Genomic DNA, 14391 nt, shown 5'->3' on the forward strand with positions numbered 1-14391 from the left:
CCAGTTCCTTGTTACATAAAACCTGGGGGAACTATGGTTTGTTCTAACCAAAATTAGTTAAACCAGCTATGGTTTTATTCTGTTCTGTTTTAACTAACTTTGTTTGGAACAAACCACAGTTCCCTGAGTTTATACATGGCACAGAACTTCAGTTTGTTCTGAAGTGAAAGTCAAAGCTTCCAGTCTCCTCACACATAAAGGGGAGGGATGTGGGAAATATCTAAACCCGAGGCTCACCACTGTTCATTCCTAGTTATGTAAACCATGATTGAACTAAACCAAAGTCTTCCAGTGTGACTTTACCAAATGTCAAATTCAGTAGAGGTATTCACACCTACTAATGTTGTTTTCAATTATGTTGTGGCATAACATATTTTCTATACCAGACTGGAAGTGCCTGAGTTTTATTTACATTATAAGTTGGAACTCCACTTTTTCTTTGGTCTTTTTTGGATTGAGAATAAAATGAGTGTTTTCAAATGAAAGTAGCAGCAGTCTCAATAATGGTCTGGTACAGACCCAACACTCCCAATCTCTAACAGATGGTTACATTATTGGTAGGGACTTTGATCATAACCATTATCTTTGGGATCTGGTAGTTTTAACCATAGTTAAGATTGGTATAGATATAGCTATGGATCAATCTATTTAGAAGCAGCTTTTGTGAGAAGGAAGGGGCTGGGCAGAAGGAGCACACGATCTAGTGATCTTTAACCATAATTAGAGATTAGGGTTCTTCAATCTGTACTGTGCCACTCTTGCATTAAAATCAGGTAAACAAACTGTTTTATAAAAGGATTGGATACTGCATAAATAAATTGCCTAATTGGATTTTTTTTTAAAGCCACAGTTTTTGCAACGGTCTGTCTTTAAAGCCACAGTTTTTGCAAAGGTCTGCCTTTTGACATCTGATTCTTGTATGATACTTTGGTCTGGTTTGCACATAACAATAAGTCAGGATTCCAGAGAATCTGCTAACAAGCAGGGATTTGTAATCATGATTTGTAATCGTGATTTGACGTTGGCTTACAAAGCTTGGCTTGTTGGGAGCAACAACTTCATAATTCATTGTAAATATATATATAATAAGGCTAGAATCCAAAGAACTATAAAAGTAGCTTTGTGATTGCAAAACAACACGCATTGCTCAGACAGCAGCCCACCATGCCAAAATATTTTTGGAAAATCCAGCCAAACTTTAGTCATGAGTAAGGCTGCAATCCGAAATGCACTTACTAAGAAGTAAGCCCCAGTGAACTAAATTGAATTTATTCTGAGTAAACATGCTTAGGATTGCACTACATGGCCCAATAAGTCCAGCGGAACAACTAACACAAATCTCATTACTTTTGTGACTCACTGGATTAGGGTCACTGTGTTCCCTTAACAAGGATTATTTTGGTGACACTTGTTTTATCTATATCAAGCATTATGGTTTGTGTGTTTTTTTTAATTGCAGCTAGCTTCTGGAATTTATAGCTTTACCTGTTCCTTGTGGAATCACCATACAGATACATTCCTCCAACAGATTTGTACTAGAGATGAAACTGCTATGACTAATTCATTAGAAAGAACTCTGTTATCATTGAAAGGTAATTGACAAAATGTATTAAATCAATATATCAATATAAATGTATACAATAAGGTGAACTCTCAATTTTTCCACTAATGGGGTAAAGCATTCTGGCTCTTTGGAGTTGAATTTATGTTCTATGTTCTCTTGCTTTTCTGACGACACTCAGTGCTGAGTAGTACAAAATTTAGCCACTCATATTTTATACTGGTAATATGACAAGCACAAGCACTCTTTCTTTCAAGCTGCTTATTATTATATCCTTAGTGTTCTTTTTCTAAGTCACATGTGCATTTTGTTTGCAGTTGCAGCTATTTAAAGAACATATTGCATTTCTGCTCTGTAGAGACATGGAGGAGTAAGTGAAAAGATCCCATTCTCCCTTGGAGCATCAACAAAAAAAACAATCTTAAGGGTCTTTTGAATTATTTAGTAAAATATTTTTGTTATCTTTTTATTTACCTGCTAGCGTTTTTTTCCCTTAAGTTTATAATACTAAAATTGTCATGATAGAGTGGGGGTGTTTGCGCACAACAGTGGCAAATCGTGGGTTAATTAACCCACGATTTGCTGTGGTGCATGCTGGACTGCAGCCTTTTTGAATATTCAAACCCTCGTTGTGTGGGGTTTCCTCCATTAGAGGTTGTAGCACACAGGTTGTAGCAATGTGTTGGCTATTACACAATGAGTGTCTTTTATGAGAGTAGTAATATTTTTATGAGGCAGTATTATTGATTCATTTTTCAGTGCTTCGTAAATTGACTGTTCATGGGTTTGTGGAACCCCATCGGAACATAGAGGTGATGGTAAGTGAAGCACATCCTTTATTTTTCACAAATTATATTTTATTATGGTTAAAATATTTTCTTAGAACTTAGTACTACTACTATGGATGTCTAAAACATTTTTGTCTGTTGAAAAGATAGGAACTGATACTTGCATGAAAATATTAAGAGTGACCTTTGGAAGACTGACCAAACAGGTTTAGAATCAGTGACTGGGTTTGGGCAATTGGTGGAGGAAAAGCAGCCACAGTGGTTTGTTTTCCCCATCCCACATGTACTGCTTGTGCATCTGCCATTTTCCTAATTACCCGTGGTGCGGATTGCCATGTTGTCTAGACCTGGCGAGGTGCACGGCAGGAGTGGCTTCCAACACCCCCCCCCCCCAACCAACGGCTTGTAGGGTTTATGGGGTGGTGTGGAAGCCACCCCTGCTGCACACTTCGCCAGGTTTGGACAACATGGCAGCCAGCACCAAAGGTAATTAGGGAAATGGCAGGCGTGCAAGCGGCATGCGCAGGGTGGGGAAAAGAGGCCACAGTGGCATCTTTTCCCCTCTGATTGTCTGAACTTGGCCAGTGTAGCATAGTTGATATGCCTGAAGATTTGTAAGATAGTGAGAATTAATCCAAAAGGCATGTGAAATATGGCGTGTGAGTGTTTGTGTGTGTGTATACAGAGAGCGAGAGAGAGAGAGAGAACAATATTTAGGTTATATAATCAGAAGGTGTTTTCCTTATTATTTTTATCATAATGTCAGTAAATTGAAATTAGAATCTTAGCACAGTTTCAGTAAAAACTGAAAAGCTACTTTTCTTTATATCTGTCATTTTAAATTGCAATACCTACATCTACTTCCTGCTGAACTGCCTGCTCTGCCCTGTTAATCTGAGTAAAACTAGATGATGTATACATTGAGTGTGTGTGTGTGTGTGTGTGTGTGTGTGTGTGTATGTATTTCAAGGCCCAGTCAGAACCAAGGCCATACAGAAGGTGCAGAAACTCAGGACCAGGGGCCATTCTGACTCTTCGGTAGTCCCAATCTTGCCCTCTGGGGTTCACCAGAAGGCTTCTGTCCCTGGCCCCACACTCTTCCCCCAACCACCAATCGTTTTGTGGTTTCCTGCCTTTTGTGCCTTTTTTTTCCCTATTACAAAAGGTTGAAATGCCTCTCCTAAGGCTTTGCTACAGGCACTAACAGCTTTGAGCTAAAATATCCTGGTATTTTGGGCCCTGCCCCCTTTTGTCTTTGGCCTGCCCACCAATGGAAAGTGGCCCCCGAGAGCTTCCCTGAAATTGAATTTGACCGTTGGACTGAAAGAGATTCTGCACCCCTGCTTTACACACATGCCGTGGTCTTGATGAAAATTCCCCCGCTTCCCTACTGCTACTAGTCCTGGGTGGAAGCTTCCATTCCCCCCCCCCCTTTCCCATGGTTGCTATTTAAATAACAAAAATTAGGTTAAATGCATATACACATTTAGCATAAGGTTTAGCATGGCCCTCAAGTACCCTGCCACACTCCCTCTGTCTCATAGCTGTTCTGTTCCCTACCCATATTTCACTTGCCCTCCTTGCCATTAACACTGCTGCACAGGGCTCCTGTACTCTGTATTATTTATGTCCCTAACAGATAATTAAATAATTTTAGTTGAAATATTCCCCCCCCCACGCTTATTTTACGGCAAATATAGCACAATTGGTTTCATGTATGTTGTTTTTACATTTTCTAGGGATTTCTCCATGCAGTATTTGAACGACTAAAACAATTTTTGGAATGTAGTAAGTATATGAAAGCTTGCTTTCACTTTCTGCATTCTATTTTAAAGCCCAAGACAAACGGTATCAATTGAATTAGTGGTAAAATATGTAATGCAGTGCAAGTATGTTCCATTGTGTTCAGTGAGGCTTACTCCCTAGTCAGTGTGTTTAGGATTGCAGACTTATGAGGAAGTATGTCCCATTGAACGCAGAGGATCGCGATTGCTGTCTTAGTTCTTGTTGCCAAATGACAAAATGCTTCTTAACAAAAGGATTTATTACCAGAAATAATTACTGCAAAAACAAACTACTCAAGGGTGCAGTCCTATCGGGGTGGTCGTAAGCTCTGAACATGGTGGCTTACAGTCACCCAGCACAGAGTGGGAGCAGTGGCGAAGGTGATGTTCACCTCTGTGCTCCTCCCCTTCTGTATTTTCTCTAGATGGACTTTTTTATCCATTTAGCTGGGGCTCTGCGGAGCGGGAGGGAAGGAGACTGGGGAGGCCTGGGGATATGGTGTACAGCTTCCCCAGTCCTCTCCCCATGCACTGGCACACTCCCTTTCCCTCCTCTCCAGGATTGCCTTACTGTCCTCTGAAAGGTGACTGGCACAGTTCTCTCCACTCTGGCTGTGAGGGGGAGCCCTGCCTCCGACCTCAGATCCAAGAATCCGAACTATCCTATGCCCCCCCCCCCAGACTCTCTCTAGGGGCTGTAGGCTTGCGCCCTCCGGTATTCACAAATGGTATATCTGCATACTGTAAGAAAAGAGTGCGTTTGAGTTCCGAAATTTCCTGTTAAGGGTATGAGCATTATAAGCTCTGTTTGTATTTTATTCATATTTGGAGATTTTTGGATCCAACCTTTAGTTGTTATCTTTTCAGAGGACTTCATTGGTAGGTCCATCATGGCAGGCTTGCACGAGTCCTTGAACGTTAGATGTTTTAAACTGGAAGTAATTGTGCTTTGGAGTATTGAAAGTGCTTCCTGCGCATTAGCCTGCTGTACTCTTTGCAACAATCCTGTAATGTTGGTTGGTATTATTTCCCCATATTGTAGATTAGGGACTGTGACTGAGGGGGAGTGGCTTGTGTAAGGCTATCTAGAGGCCTGGTTCACATACAACGAGGATCCAGATAGTTGCTGTTTTTAAACCCTAGGTTGTTGTGAACAAGCCAGTGTGCTAGTTCATGGTGCTTGATCGCTCCTGCTTGGCTCCTCCTGCCAGTGAGAGCAGCTAAACAACCTAGGGATGCTCCCTCCCTGGATCGTTAACATGAAACCTGAACCTGGACCCCTGCTTGTCTCTCCCCCCGACAAGGGTTTTTAAAAATCCTGTGGTGGTATTGCATGTAAATCGGCCCAGTGTGTTGATGGCAGAAATGAGATTCAAACTGGGATTTCCTGGTGCAGTCTCATTGCTACTACATTACCTATACGAATATATAAATTGCTATTAACTCTTACATTATGTTGCCCCTGAGTGTTTTTTATTTGTTATTCCACAGCTTCTGTATACTTAGTTTGTGCAATTTGCTAAACTGGAATATTGTTAATTCTCTGGTACCAACTTTACTTGGCAAAATATAACTGCTCTTTGAGTTAAAGTTAAAAAATTAAAGCTTATGCCATAGTAGTTCTGTTAGTCTTTAAAGTGTCACAATTTTTAATATATGCTCGCTGTTTTTTATACTGCAGACTAGTATGGCTGCTCCTTTGGAATTTAAGGGCGCAATCCTATCCAGATAGGCACATGCCTCCGAACTCAGAGGTGACCGCCTATCCAATGCAGGGCAAGAGAAGCACGGAGGGGATCGTTCTCTCTGCGCTTCTCCTGCCCTGCATTTTTGGCTAGAGAGCTGTTGGTTCCCAGAAAACAAGATATCCTATGGCCATCTAGCCACTGTCTAGTGGCCATAGGATTGCTCTCTCCAACAATTGAAATTAATATTTTTTTCTGTTTGCCAGGCAGAAGTATAGAAGCTGATCATGTCTGCAGAGATCGACTAGAAAAGACTATAATTCTCTTCACTAAAGTGGTAAGTTATTGAACGTTTTTAGCTGAATAAACTCAGTTCAGAGTTTTAAAATCTTTTATGTGCCTTTTAAGTAGAGGCGTAGATTTGTCAGTTTTAGTGCTGATGTTAGAAAATCAAATCTTAAAAACCTGGAGAGATGAGCAGAATAAATAACTTTAGTGAAGGGAAAGAACCTGGGCAGGAAATAGGCATATAGTATCCTATTAATCATTTGGTATCCTCCATTACAAGTTCAGGAGAGAGGAAGCTCCCCCTTCAGCTCTTCCATCTGTCCATCAGTGTTTTCTTATATCTTTCTCTAACTCAGCATTTATCTGGGACTAGTTTTCTGCTTCTCATTTCCAGGCATGCCTTCCACACCTCACTCTATTAGCTCCTCCTGGTCCTAGTGCCCATTGACCCTTCTGACCCTCAGAGCCACCTGTCAGCTCTCGCCTGCCGCCTCAAGCTCCTGCTCTAGTATAGGAACTGATTTATGGGATTCCAGTGTTCCTGGCTATAGCCTAATTAGTATCCTGTGCAAAATGTGCTAATAATGCAGATCAAGCACATTGATTTCTGTATTTTCTACCAGGGTTCTTTTCTAGTTCTGCCAAGAATTGTGTAAAGTTGGGGAAGGAGGAGTTGGACAGTTTTACTTGACTGGGGGCCATCCTAGAGGTGAATTAAATTGTGTGAATTCAATTAATGTGCATGTATGTCATTATGTAAGCAGCAGAAGTGGGGAAGCCGGAGCAGCTCAGGAACATGGGAGGAGGAAGAAGTTAAATCAGGGGGTTCCCAAGCTTTTTGGACCCATGGGCACATTTGGGAATTTGAGAAACTTCTTTGGGAACCACCACAGACACGGCTCTGACAGAAGATGTGGTTAGTCACAGAATAGCTGCTGAGGGGAGCTGGGTAGTCAAAAGTGAGCTAAGGAGATGGCCTGGGGGGTGGGGGATATAGTGAGGCTAGAGGCTGAGAGGGAAGAGAAAATAGCAAAGCAAGGGGGTAGAGGGGAGAGAAAGGGCAAGGTTAGTGACTAGAAAGGGAGAGAAATAAGACTGCCCTAATATTTCCTAGTGTTTTTTATTTTTTAAAAAAAGGCTTTGGAGGGGGAAGCAGTGGGGCCCCCTGGGTTAACTCTCTCTTTTTCTGCCAGGGCCCCAACCAAAATGGTCTCTTGGAAGCTGCAATTTGAATTTTAAGGTAAGTTTGTATTGGTGCTAATGAAGGCTTCACTTAAAATGCAAATAGCGGCTTCCGAGGGGCGATTTTTGTCAGACCTGCTGCAAATGGAGAACTCCCCTCTGTGTCCCACATGATTCCAGGGCTGTTAAGGCTTCCCTGTGGCTGCTTTTACATAACAAAAGCACCCACATTAAGGGTGCAATCCCATGCATGTTCAGACAGAAAAAGTCCTCCAACTCCCAGCACGCCCCAGCTAGCCATGCTTTTTGTTGTAGGACTTTTTGTAGGAGTTGTAGGACTTCTTTCTGTCTAAATATGCATAGGATTGCGACCTAACTTGCATTCACACGATTAATATCACTTTTAGTTTGTCCCTCATTCTTTCCAGGTAGGAGTATTCTCTCTTACCTGCTCTGCTTTTCTGAGTATGAGAGCACAGTAAAATATGTTGGAGAGGGATGTGGAAGGTCGTTTTGTTCTCCTGTCCCTGCTTTATGACTGCTTCAGTGAGTATGAAAATATAAGTTCCAAGTATAAGGTGGAAGTCTTTGTTTTTCTCCCAAATCTTGACAGTTCTACAGATGTTTGTTGAAACACACACACAAAGCACTCCCTTTAGTTGTAGAATTTAGCTTTGCTTAGGAAGAAATTCAGTGTTTCATGCACATACTCATTAAACCATTGATTTCTGTGGGATTTAGGAGGGCGCACTCCCAAATTGGTGTAAATGGAATGGTAGCCTCAGAGTCCAATCCTAACTTAGCTTAATAAAAAGTAAGTCCCAGTGAGATTTACTTCCAAGTACATGTGCTTGACATTGCAGCCTTAAAACACCCAGAATCTAGCAGACACCATGAAATATTGTTTTTCTCAAATTCTGCATTTTTAAAAACCCATGAAAACTTGGAATTTTAGCTATCTAATGAACTATACCTGTATCAGGTGGCATGCCTAGATTCTGGGCTCTACCTGGATATACCTGGACATTTTGACAGCCTTGATGATAGAGGAGGGATGGGAAACCTCTTTCTGCCCAAGGGCGGAATTCCGTTTTGGAGAAGCTGTTGAAGGCTGCATTGCAGTGGTAGGTGAGGCTGAAGGCAAAAGGGAGTAGGCCCAAAGGCAAAAGGGGCGGGGCCAAAAATATTAGCATATTGTAGATTCAAGTTCTTGCTGCCTGGAATATAGCCTTAAGAGAGGCATTTCAATGGGGACAAAACTGTACAAATTCAGGAATCCACCAAATGGTTGGTGGTTGGGGAAAGGGGGTGGAGTCAGAGGAAGGGGCGTAGCTATCTGGGGAACCTCCACGGGTCAGATTTGGCCCCCGGGCCTGAGGTTCCCCACCCTTGTGACAGAAGCTATTAATTTTGAAATACTTTTTACTCTATTTTAATAACTATAGTTCTAGAACAGCCTGTTAACACAAAGTAATTAAGGTGTTTTCATAATCCCATTAGGCAAACGTTTCAGGGCTTGTCATAATCTGTTAACAAAGTCTACCATGTAGTTCTTGTGTGCTGTACATAATTATAGCAGATATGGGTTATTGATCCATGTCTGTTTTGAATTTGATTTTTTCTTGAACTTGAATAATTCATAACACATTTAATCAAACAGTAAATGCCAAGTAAATCTTACCCTTTAAAGTAAAGGGTTGAGTATGTTTAAAATAACAGTTTACATACAGTAGAATCCAATTTTAGTCCTACATAGAGTAGACCCATTGAAATTAATGGGGCTTCTTAAGTTAGCTGTGATCAACTTAGATTTCATTGATTTCAGTTGGTCTACTCTACATAGGACTAACATTGGGTACTACCCTCTGATTGTCAGTGGGTGGTTACCAACAAAATATTTGATTGGAAAGAGAGGCTATATAGAAAATATTAAGATATCAGCAGTGCAAATCACCTTTATTTCTATGTGGTATAGTATTAAATTTAATTTTTTTATATCTTGTTAGTATTAGCTGGTTGTGTTTTTTGTTTATATTTATCTTATGATCATCCTGTTTTATTTTTCTGATTTAACTTTTAGCTTTTAGATTTCTTGGACCAACATCCTTTTTCATTCACCTCTCTAATTCAGCGATCATTGGAATTTGCTGTAAGCTATGTTTTCACAGAGGCTGGTGAAGGAGTTGTGTTTGAGCGATTTATTGTCCAGTGCATGAATCTGATTAAGATGATTGTCAAAAGCTATGCTTATAAGCCATCCAAAAATATGGAAGGTAATATGGCTCATTTCACTTTTGAAAAGTTATTGAAGTATTGATAGTTATTTATTCCTTTCTAATCTGATATTACTGATGTATGTATTTACTTTATGGAATTCCTTAATACAGATAGCAGCCCTGAAACTCTTGAAGCTCATAAGATAAAAGCATCATTCTTCACATACCCAACATTAACAGAGATATGCAGGCGGTTAGTCACTCAGTATTTCCTGTTAACTGAGGAAGAGTTAACAATGTGGGAAGAGGATCCAGAAGGCTTTAGTAAGAAGCTGTTAATTCTTTCAATCTTAAACATATCTTAATGCATAGTATGCTAGTTTTCCATGGTATCTAGAAATAATGTAAAAGTTAAAAGCATGTGTAATATTGTATAATTATTTCCCACAAACACTTTTTATGTACACAGTTACATCTTTTAATTTAAATTCCATGTATGTGTCTACTGATATGCTTGTTAGATACTTGTGTAAAATTTACTTTCTTGTTCGTATGACGCAGCTGTTGAAGAGACAGGAGGCGATTCTTGGAAATATAGTATTAGGGTAAGCAAACGACATCTAATTTAAGTAGAGATCGTATTACTTTGTTGAATATGGATGGTAGTCCTGACCTGTAACACGTTTTAGGATCAGTCCATCAAAGTGCTCTCCTGTACTGGCAGGACCCTCCCATACCCTGGCAAAGGCCTCCATATACTGGCAAACCCCAGGGGACTGGAGAGCGTGCAGCCCAAAACCAGGGATGCATGGATTTTATAAAATCCATTCCATCTGTGTTTCGCGGATTGTCAGGTGCCTTTCATCCTGTCATCTGGCGGAATCAGATTTTTTTCCCAGTTTCCCGAATTTGTGCAAATTTGCCTTTGTGCAAATTCACATTTGCAAAAAAGACACAAAGCCCCCCAACTTGTGCATTTTCATGCTTTAGCCTATGGGGAAAATGCGCATCTTTGGCTGGCATTTTTTTGTTTTATGTATTTTTCTACATACAATTCTGGAAAGTAAAAAAGTTGGTCTGTAAGTTCGTGGAATTCGTGCAACTCGGGAAAAGCCAGTGTGCTGTGGAATCCATGGGTCTGAGTCATAGACATCTGAACTCATTTGATTCTATTGCGGATTTGTCCGACGTCCATATGGACGTCGCAACTGCTGTGCAACTGCTACCTACACTACCCTCTTTCTGGCCAGGAGGTTTGCAGCTTCTCTGACCAGTTACAGATCTTCTTAGATGGGAGGAGGACAGGCTGGTGATAATTATGCAGACTGTGAACTGTGCAGTATTGAACTCGCAGGTATGCCTCAGTTTTGACATGAAGGAAGGGAAGGGCAGGGTCTCAGCACAGCACAGCTCTTCTGTGGTTTCATTGTTACTGCATGTCCTCAATCACATGTGTATGCTAACCCACACCTGCACATGCATACTTGACCGACAGGGAAATACAGTGGCCTTGGACAGAGGCATGAAGTACACACAGCAGATTGTAGCTATACTAGATCAGTGGGGGAATTGACTCAAGAGCACAGACAAACGTAATGCGAAAAGAATATCCATGTTATTTTACCAAAAACAGTTAGAATAAAACAAAGATTAGTCAGATCACGACCCTTAGCTGTGGACAGGCACCTTGACAAGTAATCATCCCTTTTTATTACTGGAAAGAAGCACCTCTTGAAATCCTTCATCAGAGTTGCCTATGCCATAGGGCAAAGCATGTGCTTTATGTTTAGATCTTGAGATACTTGTGGCTCTGGTCCAAGGCTCTTGCATGCACACACACATGCACACAGGATTTTGCCTTCCGGTCACAGCTGTAGTGCATGTTTACAAACATTTATCTTCACACTTTATATTGCCTACCACTGCAAACATGGCTGTTTATGTGGCACAAACACTTGGTTCATAAAGTGTGCAAAGAGCCCTAGCTCAAGAAAATGTTGCAGGGAGCTCTGCATATTCTGGGCAGTGTTGGACTGGGCCAACATCAGTAGAGGTGTTGTTCTATAAGCTACAGATGTACAGATATATGCCAGTGATGGGTGCCCCACAACAGTGTATGATTCAGAGCTCTGTTCAGTTATATTCATGGCTTCATGCTGTTTCAGGCAAATTCTGAAAATTAGCTGTTTCAGACAGCTAATTGCATTTGTGCACTATCATATCAGTTCTTATGTTGGTTCAATGGTATTAATTTACTTTGTACGTCATACCTTGAAAAATGTGAACTTTTTGTTGCAAAAGGTGTTAGGATTATAATTTTTTTATTTTTAGGGCCTTTTTGGACATCCGCTGAAGAATGTTTTGAACATTTGTTTCATGTCCTGTTTAGCAATGTTCTTAATGTCCTATTTTTTAAAACCTAATTTATTTAATCTATTTGTACCTTCAGTAATAAACAGTTCTAACTTCTTTTCAGCCATGCACAGAAGTGCTCTTCATTGATATTTTTCATGAATATAATCAGACTCTTACTCCAGTTCTTCTAGAGATGGTTCACACTCTGCAAGGTAATTTTAAGTACTATTTAAGATCATATGGTATGTAGAATGAGCACTTATATGTTTACTGTAAGATGTTAAGCCTCTAATGTTTTATAAACATTTGGCTACCATACTCTAGCTTGGATTCTTATTGGGACTACACTGAAGATTGCTGGAAACAGGTAACTGTTCTGGGGAGAAAATTAGAAGTGTATTAAGGAAATGCAATTAGCTATCATATTCTTTACTTCTGGGATATTTGCCACCTCGAGGTATCTAGTGTAGGAATGTATCTGTAAGGCGTATAGCATTTGATTCAGTTAAGTTATATCAATAAGATCAGTTCTTTGCTAAATCAAAAATGGCTGAAAACTACACTTCTAAAATCAATATTGTTCCTGTGATCTTGTGAGCTACCTTGTCCAACATTTATTGAAAGACTTCTTAAATGCCAGGGAACGCACTGTCAATTACATTAATTAATAAAAGTACAAGTTTGTCACTGTGGCTAATAGTTGAAGATGAATATCTTTTACCTAGGTAGAGAAAACACTGCCTGAAGATATTATCAAGTCTATATTTTTCCCCCCACAGCTGTAATACTGTTTCTTTGTGTGCCCCAAAGAATTCTTTGTCATTATACAAGCAAAGATTTTGTGCTAAATGTAAATGGTGCAAACAGTGCACATAGTTGTATAAGTCTTACATATTATTTGCAGTCAAACATATATAAATAACAGGAAATACTAGACTTCCCAAATTAGCTTAGTGATCTGACTTTTTCTCGAGTTGGAGACTGTAATAAAAGGAGCTGTGTCCCCTAACAGGCAGAGGGGGGGTGTCTTGGGATGCTTTGAAAGGGTCTCACTCAATTTCAGCGGCTGCATGCAAATGTCACATTCTCTCATTTTCCAATCCAGAGTTTGTAGGGTCGGGAGTGAGCAGCTTGTATGATTGGGAATTAATAGCATTTGTGCACACTCATGCGTGCACACACATTTGCCATTCCCAATCCTCCAAACCATGATTTGAAAGTTTGTAGAACGTGACTTCTGAAAGCACCCTGCTTTTGTTTTGTTGTTTATAGCGAACTTCACTATAGTACTGATAATGCTAGCAGTTGCCACTGCAGTCATAGGGCAGTATACGCTCCCACTGCTGCACTCCCACTGTTTCTGTTGTGGATCCACCACTAGCAGGTTCCACCACTAGCTCAACAGGAAGCTAGCACTTCCTAAAGCCACCCAGAAACGAGTGGACATTTTTGGAATGAGCCAGGTCAGCAGAGCTCCCTTCTGCGAGGTCTGCTGATCTGCCCTATTCTGGGAATGAGCATTTCGGCTCTTTTCCATTTGCTTACATATCCACTAGCTTCCTGTTGCACTAGTGGTGGGTCCCACTAGTATGCGGACAACACTGGATACTGTCCATAGATATCCACATTCCCTTTCCTCGTACTGTATGCCCCTCATTATGGAGTGTATCTTCCCACTTCGAGGTTTATGCTCTTTAAAAGCTGATGCATATTCCTTTATATTCCACCTTTTTTCCTCTTGCAAGGAACCCAAGATGGCTTACATGGTCCTCCTCTCCATTTTTCTGCATTATAGTTTTACTTGCTAATTATTGTTATATGCTTATTTTTAAATAATTGTGTTGTTCAATTTAATTATCTGAAATAAAGTTTTCTTTCTTTCAGGGCCCACCAACATGGATGATACCCAAACTCTACTGATTAAAGATGCTGGTAAATTCAGGTTCTTTTACTTTACATTCACAGACTTGTGGTTGCTTGTCTTCTAATCTGTTCTAATAATTAGCAGCATTTTAATGCTCTGAGATTTTGAAAACAAATATCAAAATAAACAGTGTAAATAGTTGAGCCAGAAGAGCCTGAGAATGGGGTTTTTAGGAAAGGTTTTGTAGAACTCATCTTTTAAGTTACTTTTCTAAGGTTGCAGTCCTATATGCACTTTTCTGGGAGAAAGCCCCATTGAACTCAGTGAGACTTCTGAGTATACAGTTGAAGGATTGTGCTGTAAAACTTGTTTTTGGGGTGTGTGTATATGTATACCCCCACACAAAAAGATTAAGGAGAAATGGTAATCTCAAGCTCACTAAATGGAGATATAGGCAGGTTGACATGATCAGGGAGGGAAAATAAGCCACCGTGGCATATTGTCCCACCCCGTGCATGCCGGTTGCACACCATCTAATTACCTTCGCCAGGTGCAGCTTGTCGTGATGTCCGAATCCGGCAAGGCTGGGTGGAGGGGGTGGTTACCACCCCACAACCCTAAGACAAGCTGTGGTGTACAAATCACCCCTGCCACCCACCCTCACTGGG

At 40.6% G+C, this 14391-nt stretch overlaps 1 protein-coding gene across 7 annotated transcripts in view; it reads left to right on the plus strand.

The window, feature by feature from the left end:
* Positions 1–14391, plus strand: part of IPO11 (importin 11) — a 149337-nt gene that overhangs the window by 25131 nt on the left and 109815 nt on the right. For all 7 annotated transcript variants that reach the window (XM_084833303.1, XM_084833304.1, XM_084833305.1 and 4 more), the window contains exons 6-14: positions 1460–1592; positions 2321–2379; positions 4089–4137; positions 6085–6155; positions 9369–9561; positions 9676–9828; positions 10066–10109; positions 11981–12071; positions 13744–13791. In XM_084833303.1, the coding sequence (XP_084689429.1) occupies positions 1460–1592; positions 2321–2379; positions 4089–4137; positions 6085–6155; positions 9369–9561; positions 9676–9828; positions 10066–10109; positions 11981–12071; positions 13744–13791 (841 nt within the window). The remainder of the gene's footprint in view (positions 1–1459; positions 1593–2320; positions 2380–4088; positions 4138–6084; positions 6156–9368; positions 9562–9675; positions 9829–10065; positions 10110–11980; positions 12072–13743; positions 13792–14391) is intronic.

Source organism: Heloderma suspectum, chromosome 2, assembly GCF_057233095.1.
Source record: "Heloderma suspectum isolate Gila_16-S chromosome 2, 16-S_ref, whole genome shotgun sequence".
In the NCBI taxonomy this organism is placed as follows: Eukaryota; Metazoa; Chordata; class Lepidosauria; order Squamata; family Helodermatidae; genus Heloderma; species Heloderma suspectum.